The sequence below is a fragment of the Caloenas nicobarica genome, chromosome 10, assembly GCF_036013445.1.
Source record: "Caloenas nicobarica isolate bCalNic1 chromosome 10, bCalNic1.hap1, whole genome shotgun sequence".
Taxonomy (NCBI): Eukaryota; Metazoa; Chordata; class Aves; order Columbiformes; family Columbidae; genus Caloenas; species Caloenas nicobarica.
In genome coordinates, this window is record NC_088254.1 from 6,977,358 (window position 1) to 6,989,457 (window position 12,100).

Sequence of the window (12,100 nt, forward strand, 5' to 3'; positions counted from 1 at the left end):
AGTCCAATATTTACATTAAAACAGGCGCTTTGTAAACAAGATAGGTGTGGAGTGAGTGACCGGGTGCCTTTCCGTGTCACGGCATCCTGCTCCCGCACCGCCCGGGACCCCCGGCCGCAGCCTCAGCCGGCAGGGCCGCCCCCCGGCCTCGGCATCGCTCCTGCGTGGGGGCGACTGAGCCTGGAGGTCCCGCAGCCTTCCCCGCGGGAATCCTGCCCTTTGTGCAACAACGAGACAGGCACCCACACAAAGGACACGAGCACTGTCCGGCGTTTCCAAGATCCAAGCGTTTGCTGCTTGGAGGCTGGAAACGTCGCTCCTCTCACGCAGTGAGACTGCAGCCGTTTCACACTGTTTATGGTTTTAAAGATCGGTCCTATATAAACCCCTGCTCTTCCCCAGACAAAGGAAGGGAAAGAGGCATCGCCGGGCCAGACTTGCCTGTCTCTGGCAAATCGAAGACGCCTGAAAATACTTTTGGAAAACTAGTGATGGCCTACCGGGCGGGGAGGGGGGGCGCGCCGGGTCGGTTCGTTTTGCCTCGGAAGAGCGGAAAACAAAGTTCGGAACTAGGAAAGAAGCCGAAAGGCCAAGGCGGGCACGGCTGAAGGGCCGAAGCAGAAAGGCAGCTCCCGCGAACGGCAAACCTCTGTTTCCCGCGAGGAGCTGTCTCTGCTTTCGAGGAAAAGAAAGGAGGGAAGAAAGGCGCGGAAGGAGAGAGAGAAGGGAGGGGAGCTCCGAGGAAACTTTGGGAGAAAGGGGACGGCGGCGGAGTCCGTGCGGGTGGCCCGGGTCAGTGCACCGCCACGGAGTGCAGGGCGGGCGCCGGGCTGGTGAGAGTCTCGCTGGGGGTGGCCGGGCTGCTTTGGCTGGTAGCCGTCTGCGAGGACGTGGGGCTGAGGGAGGGAGGCGAGTTCGAGAGGATGGTGGGGATGGGCGCGGGCAGGGCGGGCAGGGCCGGCACCGCGGCGGGGGTAGGCTTGATGGGGACGGGGATGGCCGGCAAAGTCTGCCCCCCATGGCAGAGCGGCTTAATGGGCACGCCGTAGGCGCCGTACTCGCTGCTGGCCATGGAGATGGGGGTGGCGGTGTCGATCATGCCGGAGCTGTACATGTGGGGCCAGCCTGTGCCAATGGAGCTGCCCACCGTAGTCAACTGGTTGGGGAGGGGGTAGGCGGCCGGCATGGGCTGCATCGTGGAAAAGGCGAGGCCCCCGGGCATCTTGTACTCTCTGGCGATGATGTTCTCGATGGCGAAGGGGTGCTTGAAGCTGGAGGGCTGGGACACGCCGAGGTTGTACGTGGACATCTGGGGCAGGTGGGTGCCGGTGGCCGCCAGGGCGCTGAGCCGCAGCTTCGCCTGCTGCTGCAGGTACTGCGCCGCGTCCGCCGGCTTGCTGGGGGCCAGGTGGTCCGACTTGACCACCTTGAAGCGCTTGCGGCGGCGCAGGAAGCTGCCGTTCTCAAACATGTCCCCGCAGCTGGGGTGCAGCGCCCAGAAGCTGCCCTTGCCTGGCTGGTCGGGGCGTCGCGGTATCTTGATGAAGCAGTCGTTGAAGGAGAGGTTGTGGCGGAGGGAGTTCTGCCAGCGCTGCGTGTTCTCCCTGTAGTAGGGGAAGCGGTCCATGATGAACTTGTAGATCTCGCTCAGGGGCAGCATCTTCTCCGGGGAGCTCTGGATCGCCATGGCGGTCAGCGAGATGTAGGAGTAGGGAGGCTTCTGATCACTGTAAGTGTTTCTGCCCGGGCGAGGCATCTTCGCTAGGGGACCCGCGGAGATCTGCAGAGAGGCAGCGACAAGGAGGGGGTCGGGGGTGGGGAAGAGGGGTGAGTCCGAGAGGATTTGCACCAACACCCGGCCGGGGCAGCGGTGGGTGTGGGGCTAGGCTGGAGAGAGAAGGGCACGGGGAAGAGGCACGGCGGACCTCCGCCCTCGAGGGGTGGGATGGGGGCAGGGGAAAACAACCCTGAGCTCTGTGCCGAATGTGGGGGAAAAGCGATGCGCCTTTCTCCCAGCTCCGGCCTCGCTCAACCTGGCCTCCCCGCAGCAGCCCGCTCCCGCAAAGTTACTCTAGCGGTAGCTGTGCCTTCTAGTCTCGGCGAGGAGGAGAAGGGGACCCCCTCCCGTAGTCTCCCACCCCACTCCCTTCCAGCCCTGCAGATGCCCACCTTAAAGTTGCTGGAAGTTGACAGTCTGCATCCGGGACGCAGCTGGGAGTCCGGGCTCTTTCCCACCCCGCTCCGCCGACGTGTCTCTTGCTCCTTTCCCGGCCACTCTGCTCCGGTTTAGTCCCGAGGAGGCAGCGAGCTGGCTCGGTTTTGGGAATCCTCTTGTACACCCCTCCCTTCTCGGCGGGCTGAATCAGCTTCTTTTACACCACCGGCAGATGGACTGTAGCAGAGGCTTGTTTGCTTCTCTGCAGCCGCGATGAGCTAAGTAGTTGCCTCCATGTCCTTCCTCTAACCATCTGATAGTTTTATGTGGTGACATGAGCAGAAAAGACCCCTGTAGAGGCGCTTCATTAATGTGCCACTTCTTTGCTATCATATGACAATCGCCTTGGGAGCAGGGGGAGGGGAGTGGGGAGGAGGGGGCTGGAGAGAAAGGCATAATCTGGTTTCATTTACACCTATTTACATGGACACCTTGAGCCAATGGGAATCATTTCCATTTGAAGACAAGGCGAGGGGTGAAAAGGCTCCGCCAGCGGAATTGCAGTGCGATGGTACCCGGTGGCTGGGGGTGGGGGAAGGTATGCAGTAACCTCTCTGTGGACTTTGCAGGAAGCTTAGTCTGCAATTCACACTTACAAATGGAGGTACTGAGCAGTGGGATGTTTGACATGGAAATTGCTTGGCTGTGGTATTCTGTTTGTTCTGCATTGTTATCTGATTTGTATTGTTGGCTAACTTAAGGCGAGCCTTTTTCCCTGTAACGAGAGACTTTCTCTTTGCCAAATCCGCTCTCCCCGAGCGAAGGCTTCTTTCGAGGACAGAAAAGATCGGGGCTCCTCCGTAACTGCCCTGGGAAGTTTCTTTCCCCCCTCATCTCAGGCAGCACCGTTGCTCTAGTTCCGCGGACTTGTCGGTGCAAAGCCGTGGGAGTCGTCTTAAAATATATCGCAGCGGCCGGGCTTCTGATCCGCGGCCGGGGCACAGCCCCGGCGTGCTCGGTGCAGAGCTGCCCTCTGCGCCGCTATCCTGCTCCTGGGGCCGGGGGGATCCCGCAGAGCTGCTCTGGGGTAACCGGTCCCTGTCACCGATTACCGTGCTAAATATCGTCAACCTGATGCCTTCCGCGGGATTTGCGTGATGTGTCTCAGGCTGTTCGTGTGCCCGTACGCTTCCCGGTGCGCACTTGCGTGTGTGGGAGCAGGTAGGATGTGCAACACCCGAGCTGCGGCTCTCTCGGCTCCACTGTACTGTCTCCTCCCCGGGAACCAAGGCCCGATCCTGGAACCGCAGCCCCGACGAGCACCCCCACAGCCGTGTGTCCTGGAGGGAGGATCAGGCCCGGAAGGTCCCAGGCTTGCCCTGGCATAGGAGAGAAGTTTTATGATGTGTATTCCCGAGGCTGCGGTGCATCCTGTCACCCTAGTGCCACAATAAAAGATTGTCTCGGGAGCTGCAAGCCCTGCGAGGAAGAACCTTTGTGGTGAATACACATGCACTCCATTAACAATATTTTCGGAGTCGATCAATAACTCACCAAAACGTAACTTAAACACGATGAATTTAGGAGATTAAACAATTTCATTAATATTGAAATGGCTGCTGGGGCTGAGCGCGCCCGCTTGAAATGCAAGCGCACGTTTTTCAATATTAACAGAAGTACTTGAAGAAAAGAATAATGTCACCTTCTTAATTCAGCAAAAAGAGCTGGGGAGGGGGAGGGGGCGCCGCGCCGGCTGTCCGTGCAGCGCGGGCTGCGGCGAGACGGGCTCTGCGGGCGCGCAGAGCTTTTGGAGGGACAGTCCCCGGCAGGCAGGGCTCCCTGAAACCTGGCAGCAGCTTGAAAACGCATTTCACACTGCAGCTAGCTCCGACGTCGTGTGTGTTCAACTGTGTTCCCCTCGTTCCAACCCGGTTGCCATCGGTCCAATCTAATTCCTCTCGGGGCAGGATGTAGATTAGAGAATAATGGGCAAATAATTGTGTTTCTAGGAATCCGAGAAGCCGCCTTCGGCCCGGCGTTGCCGAGCGAACGAGCGCTTTTCGGGGGACACCTGCTGTTTGTCACCCCGTTGCAGAGAGGGGCCCGGCAGTGTTGGTGCGGCTCGGAACCCGGGAGCGACCTTGCTCAATTAACTGGCTGCGAGACGCTTCGCGCCAGCCGAGTAGGGCGGGAAGGCAGCCTCCAAACTTTTTTGGAGGGGATAAGAGGTGATGAGCCGATGGGCGTTTGTTAGAGGGTAGGAAAGACAATACTCGGAAATTAGAACAGGTTCTTCCCAGCGTCACCTAGGACACTGGCCAGAAGGCTTCTATTTTTGTACTGAGAGTCCCCAAATATGCGGGTTTAATGGACGCACCCCCCCCCCCCAACTTCTAACACCTCTCAGTTCGGGTTTTGTCTGTCAGCCTAAGTTCGCTTTTGGGATGCCTATCAAAAAGAGAGCTCATAAACATCACAGGAGTAAATAAAATCACGGACTGACAAATTATTTTCTTCCTCTTTTTGCCAGTATCTTTCCGAAGAAAGAAAGAAAAAAGCCACTGGCGCAAATGGGGACCCACAAGCTGTAAAGTTAAAGTCGACTTCCGTTGTCATTTGCTACTCCGAGTGTGAACGAGGTATGGCTGTAAGTCGCCCGTTGCTTTTTTTTTTTTTTTGGGGGGGGGGGGAGGGAGCGGTGTGGTGGGTTTTGGGGGTGTGTTTTTTGCTTTCTTTTTTTTTCTGTCCAGTGCAAAGGAATGTGTGAGCAGAGGGGTAGGGCAGGCAAAGCCATCCTGGTAATTGATACCCAAAGTTACACCTCCTGTTAAACACGCAACAGATGATAGACTTGGGCAATATAGGATTTCAACGTAACTTGTAGCATTTGCCTTCTACTTTGAAAGCCGCTATTAGAGAGGAGTGGAGGGGGCAAGTGAATCCAAATCCATTGTGCAGAAAACCAAAACAAATAGACGTTTTTCTGAAGCCTAATTCAAATAAGGAGCTCAGGAGAAGTGTTGAGAAAACGGTATAAAATACACATAAGTCAATTATATCAATGTGCAAACCCAATGGAAATCTATTTCTTGCAATAGCCATTCAGCCTTTGCATGGAGCCCATCGTGGACCACCTTTCTGCATGGAAGGTTCGCAATAGCCCCCTTTCCCACAAGCAAGACCACACACGTTTACAGATTTGGTAATAATTTATGCTAATTTTCCTCCATAAATCCACAATTCGCTTCAGTGGCAAACAGGGCTGTTGAGAGAGGAAAAAGAGACAGAAAAGTGACAAATACAATATTGATTTTAAATCCTTGTGGCTGCAAGCAGGTGTGTAGCTTTGCAGAGGGGAGGAGTGGGAGAGGGGCTGTGGGGGGAAGCCAAGAAGTTTTCCAAGGATAAAAAAAAACACCACCAAAAAAACCCCACTCTGTGTGAGAGAATAGCTCACAACCTTGTTAATATTTACAAACCAGTTGGGAGAAAAGAGAAGGGAGGGGGAAAGTACCAGCTTCTTAGGGTTTCCTAGGCTGCGGAACACAATGCCAGGCTCTGAGCAAGCTTCCCCCGTTTTGGAAAGTCAACTCCAGGCTGCTGGCTGTGGGTGCATTTCGGCTAAACCTCACTCTCTTTTTTGTGATGGTTCTGTTTCTCTTTGCTCCTTGGGGGCCGGGAGGGAGAAGGAAGCGGAAAGATGTGGGCGCTCCTGCTTTTCTGTGTGCTTGAATTACCGGTGCGGTTTCCCGAAGTGCGCCAGCGGCTCTGGGAACCGCGAGGCTTTGTCCCACCCCACATTCTTCACCAAATCTGCCACTTTGGCGTGAAACTACTTAGCGCCCTTTCAAAAGGATTTTGTTCCTTTCGCAGTGAGCACTAAACAAACTCCCCCTGCCTGTCAAAGCTGGACTGAGAACTGCTCCCCAAACCTGTATTCCTGATAGCAACAGAACTGCTCGGATTTGCAGTGCTCTGGGGAAGCCGGGCTCGGGCACGGCCGCGGCCCGCGGGGCTCGGCGCTCCCGGCGCTGGGCAGCGCGCTCGGCCGCCCCTTCCCTGCCGCCGCCACCCGCTTCGTCGCTGTCGCGCTGCTTAATGCCACCTCCGTGTACGTGTTCTCTCGCCCGCCCCGTCGGGGATTTCAAGCCCCAACAGCCCGACCGGGCACCTGGCCCCGCTGCGCCGCCGCCGGGTCCCCGTGTCCCAGGACACCCTGCCTCCCTTTCTCGTGGCTGGAGGTTCGGTGGACCCTGATCCTCGTGGGATTCAGGGAGGAGGCAGCTCTGGCACTGCCCGCTCCCCCCGGGGGCCGCTGCGGCCCTGTCCGGCGGTCCTGAGGGAGGCGGGCTGGGGCGCCCGAGGGCCCGTCTGCACGCAAGAGCACGAGTGGCTGTGTCGTGCGTGGCGCCGTGCTGTGGGCAGGCGGAGCCCAGGGGCGCGTATGAGCCCCGAGCCGAAAGTTTGTCTAAACTCGAAGGTCTCTGCGGGCTGCCGCGGGGCTGCGCTCCAGACCCGCCGCCCTTGCCGGGACGAGTGGGTCTGGGCGCCGCGCAGGCTTCATCACTCTCGGGCCGTGGCCCCTGCGCAGCGCGCAGCCGTTTTGCCCGTGCCTAGAGACCCAGCGCTGGGACTGCCCGGCTTCCTTACCCCCGAGAGGAGGCTGCTGCTCCCGATCATCGCTCCTGGGGCTGTCCCAGAGCACCTGGTTCCTGACCGGAGCCGGTTTGAGAGCTCTTTTCTTTCTGCGCTCCACCTGCCGCCGGCAGTAAGTCCACACGCGGGTACACGCAGCACCGCAGGCCCCGCCAACACCCGCCAGGAGCTGCCTGGGACTGCTCTGAGGGGTGCCAGGGTTAGGCGGGTCCCACACACCGAGTGCGTGAGGCCGGGCTAGGCACGCAGCCCTGCCCAGCGCGGGGCCCGCTCTCCGCGTCCTTCCGTGCCCGCATCGGGCCCCCCCGGCTCGGCTGTCCGCCCGCTCCCCACCTCCGCGGGGGTGCGCAGGTGTGCGCCCGGCGCCGCGGGACTATCCACCGCTTCAGCGCCTCCCCCCGAGCGTTTTTAGCGCGGATTCCAGCTCGAGTCTCGACGTTACTGCATTGAGAGCCTTTGTGGTAAACTTCCCTTCCCGGAGGCGCGGGACTATTTATCTAAAATTTGGGGATTTGTTGGTTTATTTATTTATTTGGAGAAGTATCGGAGGGGCCTCGCAAACTTTGAAACTTCCCTTTTAAATAAATGTTGCATTTCAAGCTGCTCTCTCTTCTCTTTTTCGCATTGTAGGAAATATTGAAAATGCCACCTTAGTATTGAAGGGATTAACTTGCTTTTCTCCCAGCCCCTAACTCTGGTGTAAAGGGAGCAGTAGATCAACTGTATAATGTGTGCACTGTTTGGTCATTTGTACAAGCAGAACAAAGGTTGAGCTAAGCCAAATTGCATTGCACTTGTGAACCGAGTCCCAATTTGAAGTATCTTTTACAGCAGGGGGAATGAGAACAATTTCGTGTATGTCTAAAAGGGAATAACAAAGCCACTTTCTAGAGCATCTCAAAGTGAAGTAGTGAGGCGTGACATTCCCAGGGTGAGGAGGGACAAAGGCAGGGTCAGGGGGATGAAAAAGGGAATCAAACAGCCACTTTCACATGTCTGCCCTCAACTGCTGCACCTCTCCATAATAGGAAACAACTGTTGTAAAAAGGGGGATTGCTCCCATTCATTCAAAATAGCAAATGATAGCTAAACAACATTGTCAAAACTGAATCAACTTCTGTGCAGTACCACCCAGAAAAAGGTATTGTGTTTTGGTTAATAGCTGGGTGGAGCAAACTTGATTTTCCTTTATTTCTTTCTCTTTCTTTCTTTCCTTTTTTTTTTTTTTTAAGGACTCTTCTTTCCAAATCAGTCAGTTTCATAAACTTTATTTTAATTCATCAGCTTTTTTCAAAGCCATGCTCATCTCACGCTTTCTGCCAAAGTCTGCTCTTGTCTTGGTGTTCCGTTCAAACCAGAAAGAAAAAAAAGCCCGCTGAGTCCCCTTCCCGCTGCGGTCAGAATTGCGGTGCAAAATCCATAAGCAATGTAAATCTTCCCTGAACTGCATGTCTGTGACGCCGGGCAAAACCACCTTTAAATGACTAAGTTATTACTTAGCCAAACATTGTGAAATGGTTTTTATGACGATTGACGATGATTTTAAATTGGATATCCACAAGAATAATGGCGCGCACGTTACGGTTATTTCCCCTCTTTAAAAGCAAAGCTAATAACCGCTTGCGGAATTCAGGCTCAGGCAAACTTTAAGAGAAACATTTTCCTCCATTGTGTGAAGTCTTTAACGAGCCGGGATTTAATTAGGGTCAGAACTTTGAATGCTTGTGTTTTCCTCCCTATTGGCAGGGGGCATGTTTGCAACCAGATCCGTAAGTTACAGCCGTAACGCCGCGGCGCGGTGGAGAGGGAGGGAGGGCCGGTGTGGGTGTGTGGGCGCGGGGCGCTGCGCTCTCCTTTCCTGCCGCAGCGCCCCCTCCCACCGAGCTGCCACCCACCGAGCTGCCCGGGGACCGGGAAGACAACTCCTGAGCGAGGGGCTCCCCCGCCCCCGCGGCCCGGCCGGGCCCCGCTCCGCCCGCCAGACCCCCCGGTGCTTGCACACATGCACCCGGGCCCTTCTCACGGGGGAGGGCGGCCGTCGGGATGGGGGCAGTGCCTTCCTTGGCCACGCTGTACCTCCAGAAAAAGCAACAGGGCGGCCCGTCCCCTCCCCGTGGTGCGGGGCTGGGGCAAGCGGGATCCGCGGGCGGTTGGGGCCGCGGCTCGGCGCTGGGCTGCGCTTACCGCGGGGCTGGGCGCGGTAGCGCGCACCACACCGCTCGGCGCCCGTCCAGGGGAGGGGAGTGGAGGGGAAGGGCAGGACACGAGTGCGACCTGCCACCGGACAGCCTGGCAGTTACGGGCGAAGGGCCGGTTACGTGTCCGGAGGCTAGCGGCTTCCAGCGCTTCCTTACGTTTGTTGACATCCTCCGCCTGCCTCAGCTCCGCGGGTGCTGCTCTAACGACGCGAGCGAAGCTCCCGTCTTCCCATCAACCCTCAGCTCTGCAGCAAAAAACATATTAACCTTCTTTAATATTTCATTCTTGGAAGAGGTTCTTTGGATCTAACTTCAGAAAATATTTCCCCGCAGCGATTTCTTCCCTTATATTTTTTCCCTGTCTTTATTATCGAGCGACACTGTAGTCATACAGCATTTAATCAGCTTGGCGAGGGAAGATTTTACATGGGAATAAAAGACATCGTGGAATAGCAGGTATTTGAGGTCTTGAGAGCGAGATGTCTGCTCTGTCGTTAAGGGGAGAGCCCCCTTGTATTTCTTCTGCTAGGAAGTACTTCCGTATAAGTTTGCTCTCTTTTGGGCCGCAACTTGTGAAACCCTTGCCCTGTATCTTGGGTGGCGGCAGTTTCAGTCGGCACGACTGTTTCCTGGTCGGGGCGGAATCACACCGTGAAGAAGCCCCCGGTAGCGCAGGGAGCTCCCTGCCCACGGCGCGCAGCCCCTCGACCCCGCGGACCTGTTGGTGGCCCCGCGCGGAGCTGCGCGGAGCTGGGCGGAGCGTCCTGGGTAAACTGCTTGTGTATTTCACATTATCATCCCGCTATCTGCAGGCAATGTAGATTTTCTAAAGATCTAATGAATAAACAACCAGCAAGTGCTGGCGGTGTAATTTACATTGTTAATGCCTACATGTGTATAATAAATATGCATTTGTATGTCTTCAAATAAACTCTTTTTAGTTTCTAACCTGTGGTGATTTTTTTAAAAGCTGTCTTTTCCAAGAAACCAATTTTCCTTTTCGTTTCCTGAGCTGGTAGGGAAGGAAGCGACCTAGCAAAGCGCCTCATGTCTGCTTGCAGTGAGAGCGGAGGATCCAGGGCCTGGGCTGCCCGGCCCGCTGCAGCGAGCCCCGGGGCGCGGCCGGCGCAGCCACCGCTCCCTTCCCCGGCTCGGGAGGCGAAGGCCGCGGCCAGGCAGCGACAGGCACTCGTTTCTCAGTGCAACTTGCCACGCTTTTAACAGCAGAACAATTTAAATGTACAATATTAGCTCACAGTATTAGTCTGGAGGTGCAAAGAACAATCCATTCAGAGACCGAGCTTCAAAGGCACCGGATTCCCCTCAAGGAAAAGTTTACAAATGTGGCCGCTCCCTCCCTCCTTCACTGCCTCTCCCCCCCCGCCCCCGTCGGAAACAAGCGGTTTTCCCTGAACGCCTCTGTAGAGGGCATCCCTGACCAGATTTCCTTCCCCTAGCCGTGCAAAGCCCGCTCCCCGGCTTGGAACCGCGGAGCTGGGTGACTCCGTGCGCAGCACCGCTGGCTGCAGACGGGGCTCCGCGCCGCCCCCGCGGGGCGCCCGCTGCCAGCAGTAGTTGAAGGCGAAGCTTTTTCGCTTCCAGATCTTCAGGCTGAAAAGCCTGGCACTTCGCAGCCCCTGCTGACTTCACCTTGGGAGGGATAAAGATTTTCCCCTCATTTTTCGCTACAAACCAGGTGCCACTTTCTTACACCGCTTGATGGCAAATGTCTCATCTTCAGCGAGCTGGATCTGGCATACATTATTTTAATTAAGTCTATGGCGATTTACTTTCCTCTGAGATCCATTCCGCGGTGCAATTAGGAACGTATTGGTGCTAGCACATATGAATATTCAGGAGAGTGTCAATTAATTAGCAGACAGAGGAATCTCATTATGGCGCTCAAAACCCTTTTAGTGCTAAGCAGAATTAAGGGGGCATTTGCCAATGTGCTGGATTAGTGAATATTTTACTGCGCGCTCATTTAACTTCATTATCATAGCACTTACGCTACTCTCTGATTTTATTAATTAAATTGCTCATTAATTTATCCAGAAAGGAGGATAAAAGTTTTATGACGCCACAGCACTGGCGTAGACGTCTAACAAACCAGCCCTGCCCGGCCGCGCCGCTGTGCGCGTTGCCCGGGCCGCCCGCGCGGAGCCCTGCGCACCTCGGCCCCGCGCCCCAGAGCCGGGTGAGGCGCGGCAGTTAGTGCTGCTGCAGCAGCGGGGAAACGGGATCGCTGGGAATTTTGAAGCGTAGACGACAGGTTTCATCTTCTTTTCTACTTAAATCTTTACAGCTGGGGAGCGGGAAAGCCCACGGTGCCGTTAACCCCTTAATCTCTTCACAAATTGTGAAAAGAAGAGGAATATTCTCCTCTTTGCTAGTACTCTGGACAAAATCGAATGCGGTCTCTTTCCGAGAGTGGTGTCATCCGAGCGGCTGGGCCGGGGAGGAGCGGGGGGCGCTTCCCAGTGCCGGGAGCGGTGGACTGCAAGGCGATCGCGGTTTCTCAGCACAGACAGGAGAACTGCGAGGATCAGGAGGCAGAGAGCAGGATTATGCTCATTTTCTTATTAGGCAATACACGAATTCTCATAATTTTTCCAAGGAGCATTGTATTAAGAGCAGCTATTTAAAAAAAGATGTCCGTGGGATATTGTGCTTTGCAAAAAACAAACAAAAATTCCCTCAGAAATGTTTAATATTAAATATTCATCGGATTTAAATTCAATAGCCGTATCTTGCGACAGTTATAGATGTGCAGGAAGCTATACATAACCAGCACTTGTGCATCTTCACACAGGAGGGATCGACCCAGTGTCAGCGGAGGCTCCGCGGAGGAAAGGGAGACCGATGGAAATGTGTTTAAAAAGTCACCTGCATTTCAACACCGAGCGCGGAATTTGCCCAAAAAGGTTAGAAAGACAAATATTAAATCTGCCTTCACAAAGGGAGCCGCTAAATAGATCCGAAATTAATATGCATGTAAAATTAATTAGCTGCATTTCATGACATCAAAATAAGTACCTGGGAAACAAGAACACCTTCTGGGCATTTGGCACCATATGCTAGAGTTATAGTT

At 55.3% G+C, this 12,100-nt stretch overlaps 1 protein-coding gene across 1 annotated transcript; it reads right to left on the reverse strand.

The window, feature by feature from the left end:
* Positions 1-793: 793 nt before the first annotated feature.
* On the reverse strand, positions 794-1,756 carry FOXB1 (forkhead box B1). The gene has a single exon (XM_065642026.1). It carries the CDS (start codon positions 1,754-1,756, stop codon positions 794-796), a length of 963 nt encoding a protein of 320 aa, XP_065498098.1.
* Positions 1,757-12,100: the final 10,344 nt, after the last annotated feature.